The 21,545-nt window shown below is 42.9% G+C and overlaps 1 protein-coding gene across 8 annotated transcripts in view; it reads right to left on the bottom strand.

The window, feature by feature from the left end:
• Positions 1-21,545, bottom strand: part of ERBB4 (erb-b2 receptor tyrosine kinase 4) — a 507,767-nt gene that overhangs the window by 13,911 nt on the left and 472,311 nt on the right. For all 8 annotated transcript variants that reach the window (XM_090144449.1, XM_090144448.1, XM_090144446.1 and 5 more), the window contains 5 exons: positions 18,937-19,092; positions 16,320-16,395; positions 14,251-14,397; positions 11,425-11,522; positions 9,726-9,896 (listed from right to left, as the gene is read on the bottom strand). In XM_090144449.1, coding sequence (XP_090000575.1) covers positions 9,726-9,896; positions 11,425-11,522; positions 14,251-14,397; positions 16,320-16,395; positions 18,937-19,092 — 648 coding nt within the window. The remainder of the gene's footprint in view (positions 1-9,725; positions 9,897-11,424; positions 11,523-14,250; positions 14,398-16,319; positions 16,396-18,936; positions 19,093-21,545) is intronic.

Here is a 21,545-nt window from a genome sequence, read left to right on the forward strand (position 1 = left end):
GCAGACAGAGCACACCTCACACGCCGTCCCACCAGCCCCGAGCAACCTCCTGTTAATTTCAGGAGAGCAGCCTGGTATTTGCAATTGATCTGAATGGAAGTTTAGCTGGGAAAGAGCATCGCTGGAGGAGTCACCTCTGCCTGGGAGCAGTCCTGCTGCCCTCTGTGTAATGCTACAAAGAAATGAAATGCTGTTTGTAAGGCAATGGCTAGAAGGTTTTGCGGAGCACTGATGATTTCTGGTCCTGGCCTCCATTCAGAGCTGAGCTGTACAGAAAAAGAAATGTACAGTTTGTTTTGACAAATGCAGCACAACACTCACATTGCTCCTCAAGAGTCACATGCATTGGTTGCTCCACCAGCACGCACACAGCTTCCTCAGCTCAAGGAACCTTTCTGAAGAAGAAAGCTTTGTTTCCTAGTGTCAGAGCAGCACTGAGCACAAAGGGAATGCTGTTACCTGCAGGACAGTGGCAGCTCATCCCATCGGAAGGCTCTGCTGGCCCACAGGTAGCATGGATGGCATCCTGGTGGTCGCTGCAGCATCAGAGAGTGCTGGAACTTCACACCCTAAACCTCTGCGTCTTCGAGCAAGTCTCAGAGCACATGTAAAATTAGGCCTATTGACTGCCACAGGAATGGACGGCTATCAGCTTCTGTCACACACACCCTGACCTGGAGAGTAGCCACGAGACCACACCAGTTTTGTAATTTTCTTCTTCTGAAATGGGAAAGCATAGTTCTGTACAAAAGTTTCCTCACCTACAAAAGTTCCTCCTTCCTAAATGGAATTTAAACCTATTTAAAATAAACTAATAAAAACAATGGTATTTTTTACTTTAGTATTACTGAGCTCCATCTCCATTTTCCGTTTTCAGTTGTTTTGGTGCAGATTCTTCTTTTTCCGTTTCTTCTAGTGGTCTCTTCTTAGGACTTACTGGTTCTGTTTTAGTACCATCTTCGCCTTCTTCCTCATTCTCTAACTTTATTTTCTTGCCCTGAAACTGCACCTTCCCTTTGTGTGCACCTTGAGGTATCTTCCCCCCTCTTCCTTTAAGTTTGCGTCCTTTTCCTTTCTGTTACTGCCTTCAAGTACAGCTGGAACATGTCCTCACTGAAGCTACCTGTACCATACAGTGTGCCCGAGTATATCTCAGCCGTATGGTAGGTTTAAGACATCCCTGAACTTGTTCGTTCTAAGTACAGACATTTCACTGGTGACCCCAGTACAGCTCAGTGCTGCCTCAACTCACTACTGCAGATGACTCACAGACCCATCTGTCTGTTTTCAGACTTTGAGGCTCTTGCAGAGCAGTCCATGCACAGCAGGATGCCCGAATTTCAGCACAGCCTTCCAGGAGTAATACGGAATAGGCTATGAGCAATCAATGGCATAAATCATAAACGAGACATACCTAACATTCTTGGTAGAATGGTACAGGAAATGAGATACCTAAATATTGCACAGACTGTTTCCTGTGCTATAGCTGGAAAATATCAGACATATCCCATCCTTCTTCTGTCTAAAACCTCACCAAGCAAGGGAGTCAAACACTGGGAGATGACTGATGAAAACAGCCCGCTGTGAGATGCACGGTGTGCCACAAACCACAGGTATCTGACTGACACAAAAGCACAGGAGAGGGGCTCTGCCACAGCCCCTCCTCCCACACCCGGGCAGGGAATAAAGGCTGTGTGCCGCCACGAAAACCCTCCCTGGAAACCTCCCGTCCTTCAAACCTGGGAAGCCTTTGTCTGTGCAACCTTCAGGAAGACTGGCAAACAGCTGGCTCAATCCGTGGTTTGATATAAGCATGACACGAGAGTAAAGATGCAAAAATTCCTGTCCCTTGTTATTCTGTATGAATGCACTGCCAGCGACAAGCAGCCAGGGAAGCAGGAGGAGAGGCAGCTTGCATGTGTCTGTCTTTTTCCCTCAATCTCCTTTACTGCCACATCCATCCTGTCACCCATGACTAGCTCTCCGTCACTCCTTTTTTGTATATGCCCAGAGGTGTTTTGCAGCACAAATCACCTCCTAACACAGGGCCGATTCCCCACCGTGTGCGAGAGCTCAGCAGCTCCCTTCTGTGCAAACCTCCAAGTCCCCAAACAGGCAATGGATGGGGCATGGGACTTCAACCCACAACAGGGCTACGATTGGCGACTGCAGCATTGCAGACCAAAAAAAAAAAAAAAAGAGAGAAGCACAAAAGAAAGTTGATGAGCAGCACTCCGAGCTGCAGCCCCCTCCCATGCCGTGCTCTGCATCACCATCTTCCCCAGTCTGTTTTCTACGGTAATCAAAGGATATTCTGAGCCTCTCAAAATGCCATCAGCCCTCATTGAGAATGAAATAGAGCACATCTCCACTGAAGCCTTTACAGCAGTTATCATTACGGCATGCTGGCCCGAACAGGGAGCTCTTACAGACAAAGATGGGTTTTAAAAATAAAATAAAAAAGCCTCCCTAAAATCTGAATAGAAACTTGATGATAATCTCCCAGTTTTATTATGCAAAGGAGAAAGAAACCCGTAATTGTGCACTCTTGGTCTCTTATAGTGAAGAATAGGCTTCTTGATGAAACGCTGAGTTGATTTAGAGCAGGGCTGAGGTTCTGGTGGCAATAATACTCTAAAAGAAATAACCATCCAACTGATTTGGATAAAATAATCATTTTTTAACATTCTAAATCTAAACTTCATGTGTGCCTCCTCCCACTTCTCCCCACTGCATCTTCTGGAGAGCCTTTTTATAGCTTCCACAACTATTTCTCTTCCCTCCCTTCCAGACCACAGCATTTAACACACAAGGCAGGCCCTGAGCTCTGGCTAACAAAAGGCATTGTAGTCTGTGCTGGCATTCTGTCCCCACTGAAGGTATGTTTAGGATGCCCTGTGCCCTCCCACAGCCCCTGCTCCCGTGCTCCCACCCAGTACCCCTCTGAAACAGTTTGTGTTTCAAACCGAGGAACATTTGCTCCCAGCTCATAATTATTTCCTGACTTTTAGTCCATTTTTCCAACTGTTGAATTATGCAGAGTTGTTTAGCTTGCTTTTTTTTTTTTTTTCCAAGAATGCCTCATCAGTGCACTGTAGAAATATTTATTACTTATTCTCTTTATATCTATTGACTTTTTTCTTTGTGGAGAAGAAAATGGATCAGCTGCGAGCTCTCTCGGCTCTTAACACAGCCAGCAGCTATTCATGGCTTAAGCAGATGCTGCCTGTTTTTAAACCAGTTTCTAACCAGAGCTCGGTACATTTACACGCCATTCATCATGGTCTGAAGCAGCAGACAGCTACCACCTCTTGCACTGATTCCATGGAGTGTTCACTTGCCGTAGGCCTCCCAGGAGTACTACACGGGCAGAAAGGGTACATTCAACCCCAAATGCCACTCAACGCTTCCAGTCTGAGTCCATCCCTGTATCCAGGAGTTCAGGTTTGAAGGGAAACAGCCAACGCCTTTACAAATTCCCATTTTAAGGGACTTGACCTGGAAAACCATGAGGCGATTTAAGAAGTTGGTTGGCTGAGTCCTTGAGAACCAGCACTGATTTCAGCTGGCCTGGCTGCAAAGCAAGAGACTAATTGCCATAAAACACTTTCAGAGATTTCTCTGTGAAGAGCCGGGCATCATCTATTCTCTTTGAGACTTCCATATGAATTTTCTTCTTTTTCCCCCTGGCAGACTTAGTATACTTTAAAAATGTATATAAATACTCATATTCTAAATATACACACTTTGTGAAAAGCTTTCCTTTTTCACGTAAATTATTAAGACTGAAATTTTTTTCATCTAATGTATTTTACTGCGTATTTTTGCATGTTTATTCCTCCTCCTTCACTCACCCTGAGCAACGATTTGAGGCTGATGGGTGCCACTCTGGTCCTAGCCCTGCTCTTCATGGACAAAGATGGCCTGGTGCTCTCTCTGTCTCCAACACAGACTAGAAATGGGCATCATTCATAGACCACTTCCCAGCAGAAAAAAGGTACAGTAGGTGTAACAGTTGGGATGGTTGACTAAAACACGGGATGGATTCATGTAGAGTTCGAATATTCCTAATGGACCAAGCAGCTTTTCAAGAGAGCTAAAGCAGAGACCGTCACCTAACTTTCTGAAATGCTCTGAAACCCTTTGATACGATAACAAATACATTTACAAGTCCATGATAGGTTCAGGTGCTGGAGAGTACATTGTGACACCTGCATAAGGAAAAGAAATCCTTGCAGAAAGGCAGAAGACAGACTGCTAAAATTGTCAGAAAGGTTTTCATGACCTTTTGATTTTAAGGAACTAAAGAAATTGAATCAAAGTGAAAGAAAACCATGAGAAAACAACCTGACGCTGCAGTGAGAAGCACCAAGTCTAAGGGAAGACGTAGTTCTGATTTTTGGGAAGATGCCGCAGAAGCAGTGAGATGGCAAACGCTACCAACAAACCTAATTCAAAGGTGACAGACGCCAAGGCTGCTCTGCCTTGACAACAAAAGTGTACAAATGGTGCTGTCCTACCCAGCCCAGTAGGTAGAAGAGATTTGTAACAACTGGCAGCTCCTTAATTTAGCACAAAAACAGTGTGTGGTGGACAGCAAGAGGATCCCAACCCTGCCGATGAGTCACTGCTAAATGCCCAGTGAGTAGAAAAAATCTGTGATGTATTTCCCACCCCAAACGATACGATCAAGACAATCTTTTGAGAAGACAAACTGCATCTCGAGCTGCATTTCTGCACAGAAATTAGGAGACAGGAGCCCTTGTCTGATTGTATGCCACTAGGCTTGACAAAGTGCTTGTATGCCCCATCTAGCTTTGATATCTCTTCACACAAATTATCTATTTACTTTGGGATGAAGTAGTTCTATTGCTGGAACCACATGGCCAGGACGTGCCTGGAGAAAGAGCTCATTTGAGAGCTTGGGTAAGGGACAATGAACAGCTTTTTCTTATGGAAAAAAAAGATGCAGACACCAGGAAAACGCTGATTGCTAACAAAGCTCTGGATACAAGGGGAATCACCAGCAAATCATGACTTTTCCTCCTGCCTTCTTTGCCACAGAAAAGGGCAGCTACAACCAATTGCCAGCTATACCAAAAAGAACAGTACCCCCATACGAGCTCTGCCTGCTCTCCCAGATGCCTCCCTTCCAGCTCTGAGCTGCTTCCAGTCCCTCATCCTCCAAGCCTGCTGGATTTCAGTCTGTACAGAAGGTCCTCTTAGCCCTCTGATCTGATCTACCACTGGAGCTCTGTACCCAAGAAATTCAGCCCTGTTACTTAGGTGCTGAGTTACAGTCATTTAATACTTGTAGCCATTTCACTGGGTGAAGAGTCCCCACATCCACCACAAGGTTTGGAAGGGAGGACGCCATGCTGAAGTCAAATGCCTTCTCCTATGCAATCGTGTAATTTGAAAACGGCTGCTTTTCAAATATGGAAACAAATTCATCACAGAAGGAACTTCTCACCTGGTTTCTCTCTGGAATGGGTTTTCACATAGAGGCACATACAGATGTTGAGCTGCCAGACACCACAATCCCAACGCTGTGCCAGGATGGCTGGGATGGCACAGCAGGCACTTCTGGGGAGCTAACAGCTGGCATCGGGCACACCAGGCTCTGCTGTAGCCAAGCAGAGCAGTCTCCCTGGACATATTAATTAAAGCCCTATCCTGAAAAGCTAGCTTGATATTTAATTGCTGGGTTGGCAGGCATTCTGTGATACACAGAGTATGGGATAAAATTACAGAGACCGCATTGGTGAGTAATAAACAGCATAGACAGTTTTCAGTAGGAATTAGCCAAGGATTTAGAGCAAAAAGCACCATGGGGTACACAGAGTGCTTTCTGTATTAGTATTATCTCTGTGCACACAGGGCAGTACTTGTTACAAATACCTGAATGAATCATCTAATGGCTGTGAATGTAGGACACTCGAGCGCTAGCTGGGGCGCTGTGCTCATGGAAACACTGCCGAGGATTCAGCTTATCTCTCAGAAGCACAGAGCTTCTAAAACTCCATATTTCTAGAATATCTCCAGACCACGGAAAATAAAAGCTGGAAAAAGCCGAAGAGCCAAAATTGCAACTGAGGACTTCAGATGCCACAAAGAAATCAATTTAGCTTAGGATGCTAATTTTTATTTCCAAACTGCATCAGTCAGTCCCAGGAAGGACTCTGTAACAGAGGGCACTGCTATGGGCTTAGAGGGTGGGCAAGCTTCTGTTCCTGGCAGGACAGGACCTAGGGAAATCCTGCCGTGAAGCAGGCTGCATGTGATAGAAACACTGAAGCTGTGCCTGAACCTCACACCTTCAGTAAATCTCAGCCCTGCAGGAGTAAGGTTGCGACACGTCCTGCGGAGCTGGAAGCCTACCACCAGGTTTCCTCCTTTCCAGCCTTCTTTCTAAGGGTGAAGCTTTGTGCTTTGTATGTGTATCCAAATAACCCGCACGTGGAAATGAAAAGGCAGGTGCTGCTTTATGCACACCTCATCCAGTGAGGATTTAGGACTGGGATCACCCTAGGCAAACTCCTTCTAGCACCTTTCCTAGAAAGCAAATGCCCTTTCTCAGGCCCTTGAAGCCTGAGTGTGAGGAGGCTCGCGGCCTCACTGCCCATTTCTGTCCCCTGCTGTGCTGCCACAACGTTCTACTACAGCTGTCAGAGGACTGCAACACCCTGCCATCACATAACCCACTCCTCCTTCACCGAAACGACACTCAGAACAACTCAGATGGGAAATGCGGGGTTTTTCAAGCTTCTCATCTCAGAAATGACACGAGGATCATGTAGTTTCTTGTGTTTTACTTCACCAAATTGCCTGGCAATCTTCCCATAAAATTTAATTTGCCAGACGCAGTGAACACAAACTACCTATCCTGCATCAATTCATTTGGCATTTATGGCTGCAGCGGTACCATAATGAGTTTGTGTAATATCAACATCCATTACACCAAACAAGCATAAATCACAAACTATCCAAGGAAACACAAAAAAAGAGACAATCAGACAAGTGCAGCTAGAGAGATCTGACTGCATCTCTCAACTCTGTGTGATTCCTGTAGTTGACATATCCTGGTACTGAACTATAGACAGTATCTGTGTGCACTGCTGCCTTACAGAAGCCTTTTTTGGTTTAAATCAACATAGATCTTCAGTGGGATACCAAGAACTGGAGAGCAAATGTTCTACGGGACTTTAGGTGCAATCCCAAACCTCTTCAGCAACCTCGTGCTGTGGCCTGCCTGTAGAGCAGTGCTAGCAATGCATTTAGGAGAGCAGTTAGCAAATAAAACCAAGACTTAAGCTAATCTGAGACCCTGGACAAGCCTCTAAATGACTGAGGTTAATCCTGTTACAGAACAGCAGTCACTCTGCAGTGACTCCAGCAAGTGATGTTATACATCAGCTGGGCTTTCAACACCAACTTATTTGCCCATCTCTTCTTTCTGCCCAAACAATCACTCCTCTATAAAGAAGCTCCTACAATTAAGAAAATTACTACAAGGATAGAAGCGGTGCAAAAACGCAGAGCTGAGTGTGAGCTTTCTGTCCCTTAGCTGCTCTCAGTAACATTAGATTAGAAAACTCTGCTCAGAATCTGAAAACTTGTGGCAAAGTGTAATTCCAGTTCTAAGTGTTAGATTGTCATATGATGCTAGAGAAAAATTCCCAGCGGTAGGAGTTACTGAAAGGAGGATACGGAGCTGCTACTGTCATTAAATTGAATTGCAAAGCAAAGCTCCCACTGATTTCAGTGGGACAAGATCACAGTCTCAAACCAAGATGGGAAATTGTGAGCTGTGGAGGCAAGATGTCACACCAAGAATGTGATAGAGCCTCTCCGCGTGGCAAAAATGAAGGCATGGGGTCTCTCTGTGAGGCTCCGCTGACTTCAGGGGGATCGTGCGTACAAGCAGATTGCAATAGTGAGGCTGGAAGTTGGGCAAAGGCTGTGAGAAAGGTGCTTGAATTTTCATGCAATTATAATGAACGTCTGGGTTTGCTTGCCACGAATATCCCAGTGAATACACTGGCTGCCTTGTGCTGGTAGTACTCTGCTGTGTAACGCAAAGCTACAACGATTTACAGAAGCGGGCAAGTGAGCAGCTCTGGAAGGTAACTAATGTCATTTCTTTCTTAGAATTGGCAGCAAAGGAAATGGAATTTCTCCAGAGACAATTGGGATTAAAACTAACTTATTTCAGACTGGCATCTAAAGGGGAAGTTGCCTATTGCTAAAACATGAACCATCCCAGCATTCTCAGCTATCTACCGATGCAGGAGAAGTACTGTGTGAACCCATCTTAGCAATACAACTACAAGTCCCTTCCAAAGACCTCTCATAGTCTCCTTGCCTTTAACAACAGTAGCAATTTCATTATGAATTGACTGGATGTTATTTAAGGGTAGCTTTTGGTCTGCCTCGCTGCAGGAAAGCAATGCTTTATCCAGGAGAGGTGGAAGAACATCAGTGTAGAGTCAGAGCGTGAGTACTGACCTGTTTCAGTGTCTTAGCTCCTTTGTTTACCTTCACACACATACTATAAAGCAATTCAGACCAGGGTGTGAATTTGGAACTATCTACACTATGGAGAAATGCCCAGAAGGATTCTAAAGCACGAGGAATAAATGCCATGATTTCAAAGAGACTGCAGCGTTTCAAAATGTGACTTTCCACTAAAAGCAGCATGAAGAATCCAACCAAACGAGTGAAGTCCCTAACAAGTGAGTACACCTCACGCTTGTGCAAATGTCCTGTAGTAGTAATGCCGTTTCACCATTTCTTAGTTTTGTGAGAACAGGCAGCATCTGACATGTCAAGAGGACAGAGCCAAATGCAGCAATGGGCTGAGCTCAGAGCTGCAAGAAAGGGAACCCAGGAGTGGAGAGGAATTCAATAAATGTGTACTCAGGTCCAGTAGGGCTCACGTGGCACTGAGGCATTTAGAAAAGGTCTGAGACTGCACTGAAGCTGTCAGTGGTCAGTAGATAGACAGAGAGACACTTCTAGAAAGTGACTTGTCCCACTGTAAATGTCCAAAGCAGGCAGCAGCCATCACCAACTGGATATGCAAGTGAAGAGCTTAGAGCGTATTTCTGTATTTAAGATGGTTCCAGTTACGTGAGGAGAATTCCACCCGTGTGTCAAGTTATTCCTGCAAACCAACAGCATTCCCCTTGCCTAACAGGAACGTTACAAAGATCAACATGCCAAAATCTGCGACGCGTTCAGCCACAACACATGCTTGTGAAGGAGAGCCCTGAAAGCATCACGTATAAACAGGGAAAGGGGCCGGGTCTGAAATCTGGCTTAAGACACAAAAGCAGAATTATCTATATATTCCAGCTGCCCGCAGTTACATCAGTGCCAACCCTGACAAAATGATTGCAGGGATGGAGAATGAGAGCTATATACTTCCTGACTGGGCTGGGACACAACTGAGAAACAACACTGCTTAACTTCACAAGCCTCAGCTGTGCTTTCGGGAAAGGCAGCTCAAGTCAAGCCTTTGTTCACTCAAGGCTGAGCTATCAATTTAGAATTCACTGGGGTACAATGAACAGGGAACCCAGTGACAACATTTTTATAGTCAGTCTCCTTACAATGGGAGCCTGTAATTCCCAAGGCAACTCTTGCCTGTGTTTGATTAGAGTACTTATATCTCCACCTGTGCTTTTATAATAGCCAGTATTTCTGTCAGAGCTCGCTCTTACCCTGTTGGAATCAATTCTTGTCCTGGAAGTGTAGATGGGAGGAGGAATGTTGAAGGCTTGAGGAACAAGATACTCTTCAGCATCCATCATATCTTCCAGGTCTTCCTCATCGAGAAGGTTTTGGAAGAACTTGCTGTCATTTGGGCTGGGGAGCTTCATACGATCGTCTCCCTAAATAGGTAGATAGGAGGTGAGGGGGGAACAGGGAGGAGATGGATTAATTTCACAGCAGGGAACTTCAGCCTTCCTCCTGCCCTGACAGCCAGGCTGCAGGGAGTGCACATGCTTCTTTGCTTGGTCTAAACATCACATCCACATCGTTTGTTTTGACTTTTTTAGTGAGAATATGATGACGGAAAGGGAATAACTGCATAAATCAAGCAAAGCCTTTTTTTCTGGCACTCTTGTGATTGAGCTTTTATTCTTTCTTCTCTCTTTTTCCCATACAAGCACAGTTTCTGACCCAAATTCTGTCAAGGTCTGATGTATTTTGTGAAATATCTCTGCTATTTAGGCACACATGTTGGGGAAAATAATGTGGTAACTGCTGTATTTTGATGTCTGCTTTATTTTCATTTGTATTTTTAGGAACCCGGGCAGGTAAATTTCCCTCTCATCCATATGAAAATTCTGCATAATGCAACACAGCTGAAAGCAATAAAAATCAAACCAGGTAACAACAGCAACAATGATAAGATGTGGTGGTTTTTGTTGTTGGTGGTGGTGGTTTTTTTTTTTTTTTTTTAACTGAAACAATACCTACAAGCTAGAGAGGCAAATCACAGCTTCGCTTTGCCATGCTTGATGCCATAAAACATCAGAAAAGGCAGCCCATGCCCTGAACACCTAACAGCCCAACCTAACAGTAGAAATGATGCTAAGCTTAACTGAATGGAGAAAGAGTGGCCTCTCATGTCTCAAAAATTACTACAGCACATGTAGAATATGGCAGGGAATGATGGCTGTGCTACAGTGCATACAGACTGGTTTAAAAGCTGAGCAGAAAGCTGATCATTCTTGCTAGCCTCTGGGAAGAAGGGGGAGTGAAGATGGCAGAGATACCAGTGCCATGGAGTTACCCTGATTTCTGTTCAAGAAGCACACAGCCTGTACTGCCTCAAGGATCACTGGAGAAGAAGCCAAAGATGAAAAATCCAACTATATATGGTTGTAACAAGGGAGAGAAGGAAGGGAAGAGATATTCAGGATGTGGAAAGGTCCTGTCTAATGAAGTAATATAATCAAACTGAACTTTTCCAGACACTCTTGAAACAGCTGGATGCAGTGGGAAATAACCAGTTCCCCTTGACCAATGTTTAACTTTTCAAATAAATTTAAGCTGTGTTCATACTTTGCATTAATATGCCATGAGCAGGCAGGCTAGCATGTCAACACACTACAATGAAACACAGTAGGGTGAGACCATCCCAGAAGCAGTTAGGAGGCATGGAAGTGGTAACCTGTAATCCTGGATAACCTTCAGCCAGGAACTCTTACTTTAGTGTGAAGCTAACGACCAGGTGGATTTACCCCCACACCATACACAATGATATGGAGCATGTATCAGTCAGTCATTACATTTGCTTTTTAACTTAAGAATGCTCTGAAATTAAGAGGTTCAAAAGCAACCCTCTCACTAGTCAGGTTTGGTAGGCAGAATTCTTCCCTCCTTCCCACTTTATGTTGCAGAGTTGCTTACCTGAATTACCAGGTACCGCTGGGGGTCTCGAGCCATTCTAGAAAATTCAGCAGCCAGCTCCTTGAATTTAGGCCGACTGTCAGCATCGATCATCCAGCCTGGGGATAGATCAAAGACAAGAAAATAAGTGGCTACTGACAAAGCATGCAGTTTTTAAAAATGCACAACTTTGAAGAGAAACGATGTACTTGATAATTCTGGTCTAGAGAAAAAAAATGTGGTAAGGAGCCCAGGAAAAAGGGAGAGGTAGAACTGGTGGAACTCTAAAATGGAGAACATCTGGAATTGGCCAGAGGAGACCAAATGTTCTGCACTGCAAAGATTTCTTAATTTGCTCTGAGTTCCTGTTCCCCATCCCCAAAGCAGGCCACGTCATTTTCTGTATTTGCCTTTCCCATTTAAATGTCAACTCTGACTGTTTTTTTATTACAGATCTGTCCAACTTCTAATTTAATTAATCCCTGATCTTACCTCAGCCTAGTGGGTTTATTACAAAGTTATTACTAAGCACATTTTTTTCCTCTAACAGAACTACTGTTCCACAGCAGCTTACATTACAAAGAGCTGCCCAACACTTGAGCAGGATGACTGACCCCCCGTCCCACCTTTCAGGTGTAATTTTTGCATTCATGTATCTGCATCATTAACACAGACCTCACGAGGCATCGGATGCAATTTTAGTTGTTCAAGGGCAATTCTTTGGTCTTTCATTCTCCTAGAAACATTCATTAGGAACAATTCTCAATCCCTTCTAGTGCTTTCTGTAAAACAAGTGGCACAGGCAGTCGCCACTGGCAACTAGTTTATCTCAGTGTCAGCTTTTTCTAATGGAAGATTCTATCAGCAGCTTCCCAAGAGCATGTTCTCATTTGCCAGGGAGGCAGAACGAAGCAGGCCTTATCTCCTTCATAGCCTTTAATGGAAGAAGTGACCAAAGCAGAAAAAATAAATAAAGAAAGAAAAATCCAACAAAACTAATCCAACTTACAAAGAACTCCACTCAAGCATTACAGGACTAAATCCGTACATCTAGCTGTGAACTTTCCAGAACAGTCATTTCTTCTGTTTCTGTTCTGTTTCTTCTCTTTCTTCTGTTCGCTGAGAAATGCCTTGTACTCATTAGAAATGCTATCAACTTGAGTATTTTTGCAAGTTGCAACATAAACCCCTTCTACCATGCACGTGATATTCCTACCTGCATGCATTTACGTTAAAAGGTCCACGATAGTTCAAGCAGCTTTCACCTCTATTTCCTAGATCTGCCTGAGCATATGAGGACTCCTAATGGTTGTACATGTGCTTCTGCAACATTTATTCATAAATAATAGAAAACTACTAGTGCGTTAAGCTCCTCCCTGAAGTCACCAAGCTTGGTTTAAGTATTTGGCTTCTTTATCAAGACTCACAGAATTGTCTTCAGTGTAGGAATGGAGTATGAAGGAGAACTGATCTATTGACTCTTTTCTAGGTAGTGCACACGACAATCAAATGTCAGCTGCTCTCGTATCAATATGTAGTAGTAATGGAAAGCTGATGTTAAAAAGCAGATCCCTCTCTATATCCCTATCACAGCTACCTGGCTGTAGTTCTCAAGAGGGCTGGCAGGCTCCAAGCAGTGCTGGAGGTTCACATCTTGCCTGTTTTTGGTACGAAGAGCCTGAGTTACATTAAGCACACTGAAAATTCCTCCACAGTGTCCTGCTAAATTGCCTTACGGAGTCATATTACTCCCCAGTCATCGAACCACCCTGAAAACAGTACTTCTTAAGATAGGGGGAGATATTTATTGTCTTAAATGTCAACACTCATCAAAAACCAAACCAACCTGTACTCTAGATGCGGTCAAATTTTCCACCACAGCTGAGCAGCGCAGAGCTCGATACTTTAACAAATGGTTGGGGATGGAAAAGATGGAATTCTGTACGTTCCAAATGCAAACCCTGGATTACACAGGATGTTCACACTACGAGCTTCATGAACTGCTGGCAGCTGTTGAGTCTAACTGTATTCAGAAGAGGCTTATTTACCTCTGCTGATGTTATTTTCTTTCTTTCAGTGTTTTTGTGTACAAGGCAAAAGGGAAAGGTCCGTAGAAGACAGATGAGATAGCTGTATGTTAATCTCACTTAAATTAAGTCAGAAACACCAGAGAGATGTCCTTAATTCTTTTTAAATTGGAAGCATAGCCTTGGAGAATACAGTCACTAGTGCTGGTATCTTGGAGATAAAAAGGGTAGGAAGAAACCAAGCGCAAGCTGTTTTCCTTTTCTGCTCAACTACAAATATCCATAAATTATTATACTGGACTAAGAACGATAAACCTCCTTCCTGTATCATTTCTTATATTAATTTTACTTTTTATTATTACTATTGCAATAATCAATCCTTTTACTAACAATAAAACATTCTTGCTTTCTTTCCTCGGTATCTGGAACCAGCATTTTTCCTTGCAAACTTCACTGGCTGAGTATCCATGTACCATAATTATGTTTAATACTATCTTTTCTAACATCAGAATCAATTGTCATGGAAATGACAAGGGTTTACAATAACAATGATACAATTTTGACTTCACAGAAAGAATATGAGATACCATCTGACAGTAATAAGAAGCTAACTCAACCCTTCAGGGCTAAATCCGTATCTTGCAATTGCAAAAAAATGCGCATACAGTATTTAAATGGAATTTACAGTATCTTGGGAAGCCTTTGTTTTGAAACTGCCTGCACTATTACCAGGCATTGTCAGAGACTATGCATGCAAATGTTCTAAAATAGCATTCCTCTCACACTGAACGCAGAGATACGGAAAGCTCCAATTACTTACATTTCACCATCACCATATAAACATCAATAGTGCAGATTGGAGGCTGGGGCAACCGCTCTCCCTTCTCCAGGAGGTCTGGGATCTCTCGAGTTGGGATCCCATCGTATGGCTTTCCACCAAAGGTCATAAGCTCCCAGATAGTGACTCCTAGACAGAGAAAAAGAGACTTAGTATTTGAGGTTACGCTACTCAGATTCTTACAGCTCAGTACTGCGGTCCAGTTCTAGACTGGAATTTCTTCTTCGTTACCAGGGCCTGTAAAAATGTTGGTGCCTGGTCTGCCATTTAACAAGCTCCAGCAAACGGAGAAACAGCACTTAGTGTTAACCCGCAAGAGTGCCTTCCCTCATTTTTATTGGCATAAGAAGGAGCATGATAGATTTGAGGCACAAGACAAAGGTCTAAGACTGATAGATAGTGGGAAAGCAAATGGATGCAATAATGAAAGAATGTATCTTGCTCTTTTATCATATCAAAAAAGAAAATGAATAGCTGATGTAGTCTATTATTTTAAGGGGAAAAACGTAGATGTTCCCTAAGTTAGAACATCAATTTCCCACAGAAGTACAGCACAGAATAGCATTGTGTCACTGTTTTTGTCTCCTAACTCATTCACAGCCACCTGTATTATTATTTTTCCTTAAATCACCTTATGGATTTGAGTTATAATAGTTCTGTGCTTAAAACAACCAAGATCCTCTTTTTGTATAGCCATAGGATTTGTTTTGGCATCAGAGCTGGAAATAAAGGTCATATATCATAAGTAACAATTTGTCATCAAACCAAATCTTCAATATTGAAAACGCTGCTCCCACAGCAGATTCTTTTGTTGTTTTTTTTTTTCCTAATTTTTATTGCAAAGGTCATTTAAAACATGCCTCCAGATCAGTAACCGTATTTCGACAGCTGTCATACTAATCTGAAAAGAAATGGGCAAAAATACCTTACCATAAAAAACCACGTATTCAGTTTACCCTCAGTCACCTCTATGCTGATATTCAATAACTATTAACTTGCCAACTCTTTTTGCTTTTGTTCTTTCTGATGATAGATATCATGGGCTTCCTGCGTTTAAAATGTATTTCCTTTGTCCTAAGAAATGCTTTGTCCTAAGTGATACAGGTGTACAGAATTTCTCGAGAAAGAGCAGCTTTCCATGATCAATTGAATTCTCATTTATTTTTCTTCGCTGAATAGAGGAGGGCAGCTACCCAGACACTGCAAACAGTGTCTTTTGCTGCTACCCACAGGTAGAAGTGAGTAATGAATACAATTGTACACCTTGTTATTTCAAAATGATATGGCAACAGAAAATGCAAACAGGAGTCTGTAGCCCCAGATACATTCCACTTACAAATGTGCAGATGATTTTATTAGTAATTAGCTGCACAACACTAACGGGCAGACAGCTCAGCAAACGTGACATAATGGCTCATCTTGGTAACAGCATTTATAACATTCAGCGAACATCTCATTTCTCAAACGTGATGTTTTTAGTGTGAGCCCACGTGATCTGACCTGTCTAACCAATTCCACAGTTACCTGTGAAATTAAACCCGTGCTTGTTTTACTTAGCTTGGAGAGACTGTCTCTTTCTCTTCTATCTCTTGCTGTATTTGCTCTGTATTATGACAAATTCCCTTTTATCAGACTCTAGGTACAGAAATTCCCATAAGCCAAAAAATAGGTTTTGACATTCGTGGCTTTTATAGTTAAGATTTTCAAAGGACTGCTTGCTGGAAATGATGACCTGCAGCTATATTTTTATGAGTCTGTAGCTAAACTGAGAGAAGCCTTCTCCTGTCATAAGAATCACCCAAACTTCTACCAGACCAGACCTTACGGCAGCCATCCCAGCAGGGACATCATGATAATGTATTTTAGTGAGCGGAGAAGAGAGGCAGGAGACAAGCCACGACTGCTGCTCAGAGTTACACATTAAAAAAAATTAAGAGCAAAAGCCACTGGAATTAACCTCTCTAAGAGAAGAGGACATTGGTATCACAGTGACACAACTTGGTTTAATGCATTACAAGAGACATTTTTAAACTAATCGCGTAAAGGTTTACCGTAGCTCCAGACATCGCTCTGATGGGTAAATTTCCTGTAGTGTATACACTCCAGAGCCATCCACTTAATCGGCATCTAGGGAAAGACAAGAGAAATGTAACCTTAGAAATACAATATTAAAACAATAAGCTGGATCCTATATGTAGACAGCAGCTTCCTCTCCGTTTCCTTTTTCAACTGCAAGCTTAGAAAAAAAGCAGCAACATCCAACACCAGAGGAAATAGTTGTTCCTGCCCTCTAAAATGGGACTTGGACTCGCTGAGAAACACAAACCAGTAGAACCAGCAGAAATTGTCACACCACCCAAATTTCACTGATTTGGGCAGAATGGAACAACTCACTTTTCATCATGCCTGAGTGAAGTTGGGACCATTGCAAAAATTCCATCCGATCCCCCTAAATCTGAAGTGCAGTAGAAAGTGGAAGGCAGAAGTCCCTGACTGCTCCCTAATGAGACTAATTAATAATGCCATGCCCATAATACTTCATAGTCCATATAATAGCGATAATCAGTGTAAACAGGCAACGGGGAGGATTTACTGTGCTTCATTTCTAACTTGTAATATTCATTAAGAACTCAGCCCTCCCAGTTGTCTGTATCATTACTGCAGTGAGAACAGTTGCTCCAGAAGGCAAGTCTAAAATCCCAAGGTAGCCTTGGGCTGTGAATCATCACTGAGGGGTGCTTTTCTCTTTCCTGATAGAAGAGAGTGTAGGCAAACACAAAGTTCAGTTTGGAATTAGGGTTCTCTCTCTGGAAATGGTGTTACGATGAGAATCCTGGTGTTTTCTGCTCCTGAGTAGGACTTTGGAGGCACAGTGTTGAAGTCCATTAATTTCTAATGGACAGACATTTACGTGAATTTTACCTGGCAGGGACTTGTGTGGGTCCCCTCTGATTTGGAACTATGGAAAATATAGTGGAATAAACTGAGCAGATATGTAGCTGCACACAAAATCTGAACAGATGGTGGGTGTAAAAGCAGAGGATGTGTCTTCGTTCAAACTCTTATGAAAATACCTTCCAGGAAGTTGACTAATGAACATAACCTATACAGTTATGGCAAAAATAGCGCTCTGCTAATGGTTGGCTTCGTACTTGCAAAGACAGTTCATCCTCCTCCTCCTGCAGAAGCGTACTGCTTTCATTTCCATTAAACATGATAGCCTTGTTTCAACCTGGAACTGCTTAGGGAGCAAAGTTACGTTGTTAACTGGGGATAACTCAGCCTGGAAGGGTCCTCAGGTGGTCCCTAGCTCAACCTCAGGCTCAGAGCAGGGTCAGCTGTGAGATCAGATCGAGAGTTATCCAGTCTGGCCCTGAAAATCTCTAAGGATAGAAACTGAACAGAATCTCTCTTAGCATGCTAACAGCACAACGTTAAATGGCAAACGTTTTCTAGAATTAACAGGATGTTTCTGTGCAATTGGGAAGTGTCATGTGGAGTGTAAATACGGCTCCAGAACTCCCAGCACATGACTGGCTTCGCAAATCCAAGACACAACCTCATACATAGCTGCAGGGAAACAGCTGGTTTGCAAGGACCAGCTCCTCTTCTGTCATTCACTGACTGATGGAGGCAAGAGACGGGGTTACTGAAGAAGGGATGAGAGAACTGAAGGCATCAGGGAAGAATGCTAAAACTCCACCTTCCCTGCCAACAGGTCTCTTTCCTGGGCAAAATGGGGAAGCACCGGTAACTCCTTTCAAACTCTTCACCTTATTGACCAAAACACTGATGTCATCCATGCAACAGCTGCCAAGGGCAGCAGCCACACAAATAAGACAGCAGTCCATCCAGGAGAGAAACGCACTGGCAACAGCTGTTTTTCACAGACAAGGGCGTAAGCAAGCACAGAAAAACACAGATAGCAAAAAAGACAGAAAGCAAACCGAACGCTCAGGAAAAGGAATGACAGGAGAGGCAGAACCCCTTGGGATTTCATGACAGGTTGAAATGTGGAATTTCAAAATGTTGAGTGAGCAGCCGGCAGCAGTGTGCACTTTCAGCCTTCTAAATTTTATAATGCATTAATCTGAAAGCATTAAAAATGGGGTGAGGCACCGCATGGAAGTTCTGCTGTGTGCTGAAAAGTAATAAAGAGAAGTGTCTTGTTTTCAAGATTATCCTGAAGCAAGCTATTTAGTGGCCTGGCACTCAGCTTGGTACTGGGGACCTGGATGTGAGAAATAGCATACCCAGGCTCTTTCGTGGTCAAAGAAGGGGTGGCTCTCTGCTGAGCATATGTCAACTCTCATGCATACTACAAATAAAAGCACAGTCTATGCTCTTCCTGATTATTTCTTGGAAATTTTTTCTCATTGAATTGACTTCAGAATTCTTCAAAACAGGATGCAAAATGGAACTTAGGAGCAAAAGCTAACCCTGAGTGTGGAAACTGCTCTGGCAATTTTATTTCTGGACGTGGAGAAGCTCACTAAGGACAAATGAGCAGTTTTCACATGTGCAGCTCACTGCCAACAGGCAGGGCTCTACCAAGGCACTGACAGAGTTCCTACAAAGACACTGCCCCATAAAGATACACTGTCGTGACAAATAATTTCAGGACATCTGCAGTGCGACGCACTTACGTCCAGACATTTCAATACTCACCTTCCCTCCATCAGCATTATACTCCTTCTCATCCCCTTCCAGAAGTCTGGCCAGGCCAAAGTCAGTGATCTTCACGTGGTTTGGTGATTTCACCAAGACATTGCGGGCTGCCAAGTCTCGGTGCACAAGTCTTCTCTCTTCCAGGTACATCATTCCCTGAAGGATGAAGAACAGTGGAATAACCTTAATGACTCTTACATGTTTGGTTTGGTTTTTAGAACTTGTAAGATCTGGTTCCTTAATGTTATTCACAGTAAGAAAAAAGGTCTCGAGGGCAGAAGTTGAGCGTTACCCTTGCTGTGAGCAGGAGGTGGGAACCCTGAGGTTCTTTCCAATTTGAACCATTTAATGGTACTTGCCAAAGAAAAAAATAATAATAAAAAAACCCCAAACCCAACCATCAATACCTTACTCCAGCAAGTTTAAAATCTGGAAAGGTGAGACAAAGAAAATAAGTATTACAGCCCCTGTTTTTCAGACAGGAAATCTAAAGACCAGAAGGATTAAGCAACTTAGTCAAAGCCTGAGAGAAATTTGGCCAGATGGGAAAACAATCCCAAATCTCCAAAGTTCTGGGCAACTATCCTCAATTCAAGGCAAGGAATCCATCTCCAAGTACTTGAAGCTGGACACAAGTTCTCAGTACCCTCAGTGGATTAGAAGGAAAACAATTCCTTACTCCACGGGCTGCAATCCACTTGCCTTTTCAGTCCCTTCTCATTTTGCATGTGTAGTTACAGTAAGTCACTAGGTCAATAGCTGTTTGTTTTTTTTTTTTTTTTTGAGTTTTTTTTTTTTTAAATGAACATATATGTTCTGCTACAAGTACTTTTGTTAACAAGCCCATCCAGCTGCCTTTAAAAACAGGTAATATATGATCAGACTACCTAACCCTAACCTTTTTTTTTCTTAACTGTGATGAGAGACCAACCATTTACCATCAGTATGGAAGTTCACATGATGCTTTCTGACACTGAGATGAACACCACAGCTTAGTTTTACTAATTATATGACATGTAAAGGATAGTCAAGCAGGGTTACAAGCCTGTAATTTTATTAAAAGCCATTTATGACATTAACCATCATTATAAGAACCTAGAGATGAAATTATACACTTGATAATTACCCTTACGGTATCTCTTAATATATTAGCTCTCTATAATATATATGGTAATTTAAAAAAAGTCATCGTTAAATACCAAAGAGATCATATTAGCCCATCATACAGACGATAATTCAGCGAGCCACAGGCAGTCATTAAAACAACCATATTACTCAGCCTTGTGGGCTAGATTTTATTCTCTAACAGAGTAAGAAGCCCACAAGTGCCTACCCTACAGATATCAGGAGGACAATGCATATGAGTGAGCCACTGCTTGTGGCGTTGTGGTGACTGGGCCAGAATGCAGTGCTTTCCTGATGTCTATACAAAAAGCATCCAGTGGAGCTCTGAACTGCTCTGGCGTTTAGGCGAAAGATTTCAATGCCAACACTACTAAAAGATTTGAAAATGTGTGGGAGAGCATTTGGCATAAACACTGTTTCACTTCTAACGTGGTGGGCTTTGCTGCACTCAACGTGAAGGTGGCTTTAGAGGGGACACAGGGACTCTTTGGCACAGAGCAAATTGAGTGATTTTGAAAAGCACTGCTAGCTGCGGCAAGCACAGCCTCCTGCCAATTGCAAGCCAGTGATTTTGGCCAGTGAACATTGGAAATCTGGGTCTTTGAAAGGGTAACAATTTCTGACATCAAATTCAAACCTGTCAGAAAAGGACAAATAAATCTCAGAGGTCAACCAACTGTGCGTGTCACACAACAAACACATCACAAAACCAGAGGCACCGTGCTTAGCAAGATGATTACCAGTGGAGACATCCAACCGGAAGGAGGCTGCACAATCCAAAAGCAATGGCAGCAAAATGGAGGAACAACGGCCACAAAAGCAGCTCTGTAAAATCACATCTGTGACAGCAGTTATCAGAAAGAGCTTCCAAGGCACTGCCAGCCCTTCATCATGCCTTCTTAGTCTGACTTTACCTCCCTTACATACTTCATTTCCAAACACAGACAATAACGCTTAAGGACATTTCACTGTTTGTTCTGCTCATTCATCTCAATCTTACACCATCATTCAATATTTTCTTCCAAAAATTACATTTTATTCAGCTTAATCTCAAGCTGTGTTATCAAGTTGAAAGATTTCTCACTGGCAACCAAAATTATATTCCTACCCAACACCACACCTCGTTTTCTTTTTTCTATTCAGAATACAATCTCTCTCTGTATCATTATCCTTTCAGTTTACCTCACCTCTGTCAAACAAGCTTCTCAGGGCTTTTTCCCACCTGTATTATCTGCAAAGCTAAAAACAAGCTGTGTAGGGTTGACAGCTACAAAATCCTACGCAGGTCCATGACCTGCAGAAATATAAATGCTCTTAGGAATACTCTGCGTGAGCACGTTTGATTTTCCTGATGTCCCATCAACAAGTTCTGAAGGTGGATGGTGTAAGTATGAGAGAACAGGTATATCTATATTTGTTTTCAGTAAGTGAGATTATACAAGCAGAATGGAAACAATCTAAAAACAGGAAGCCTACGCTATTCA

Source organism: Phasianus colchicus, chromosome 7 (genome assembly GCF_987193195.1).
Source record: "Phasianus colchicus chromosome 7, bPhaCol1.hap1.1, whole genome shotgun sequence".
Classification (NCBI taxonomy): Eukaryota; Metazoa; Chordata; class Aves; order Galliformes; family Phasianidae; genus Phasianus; species Phasianus colchicus.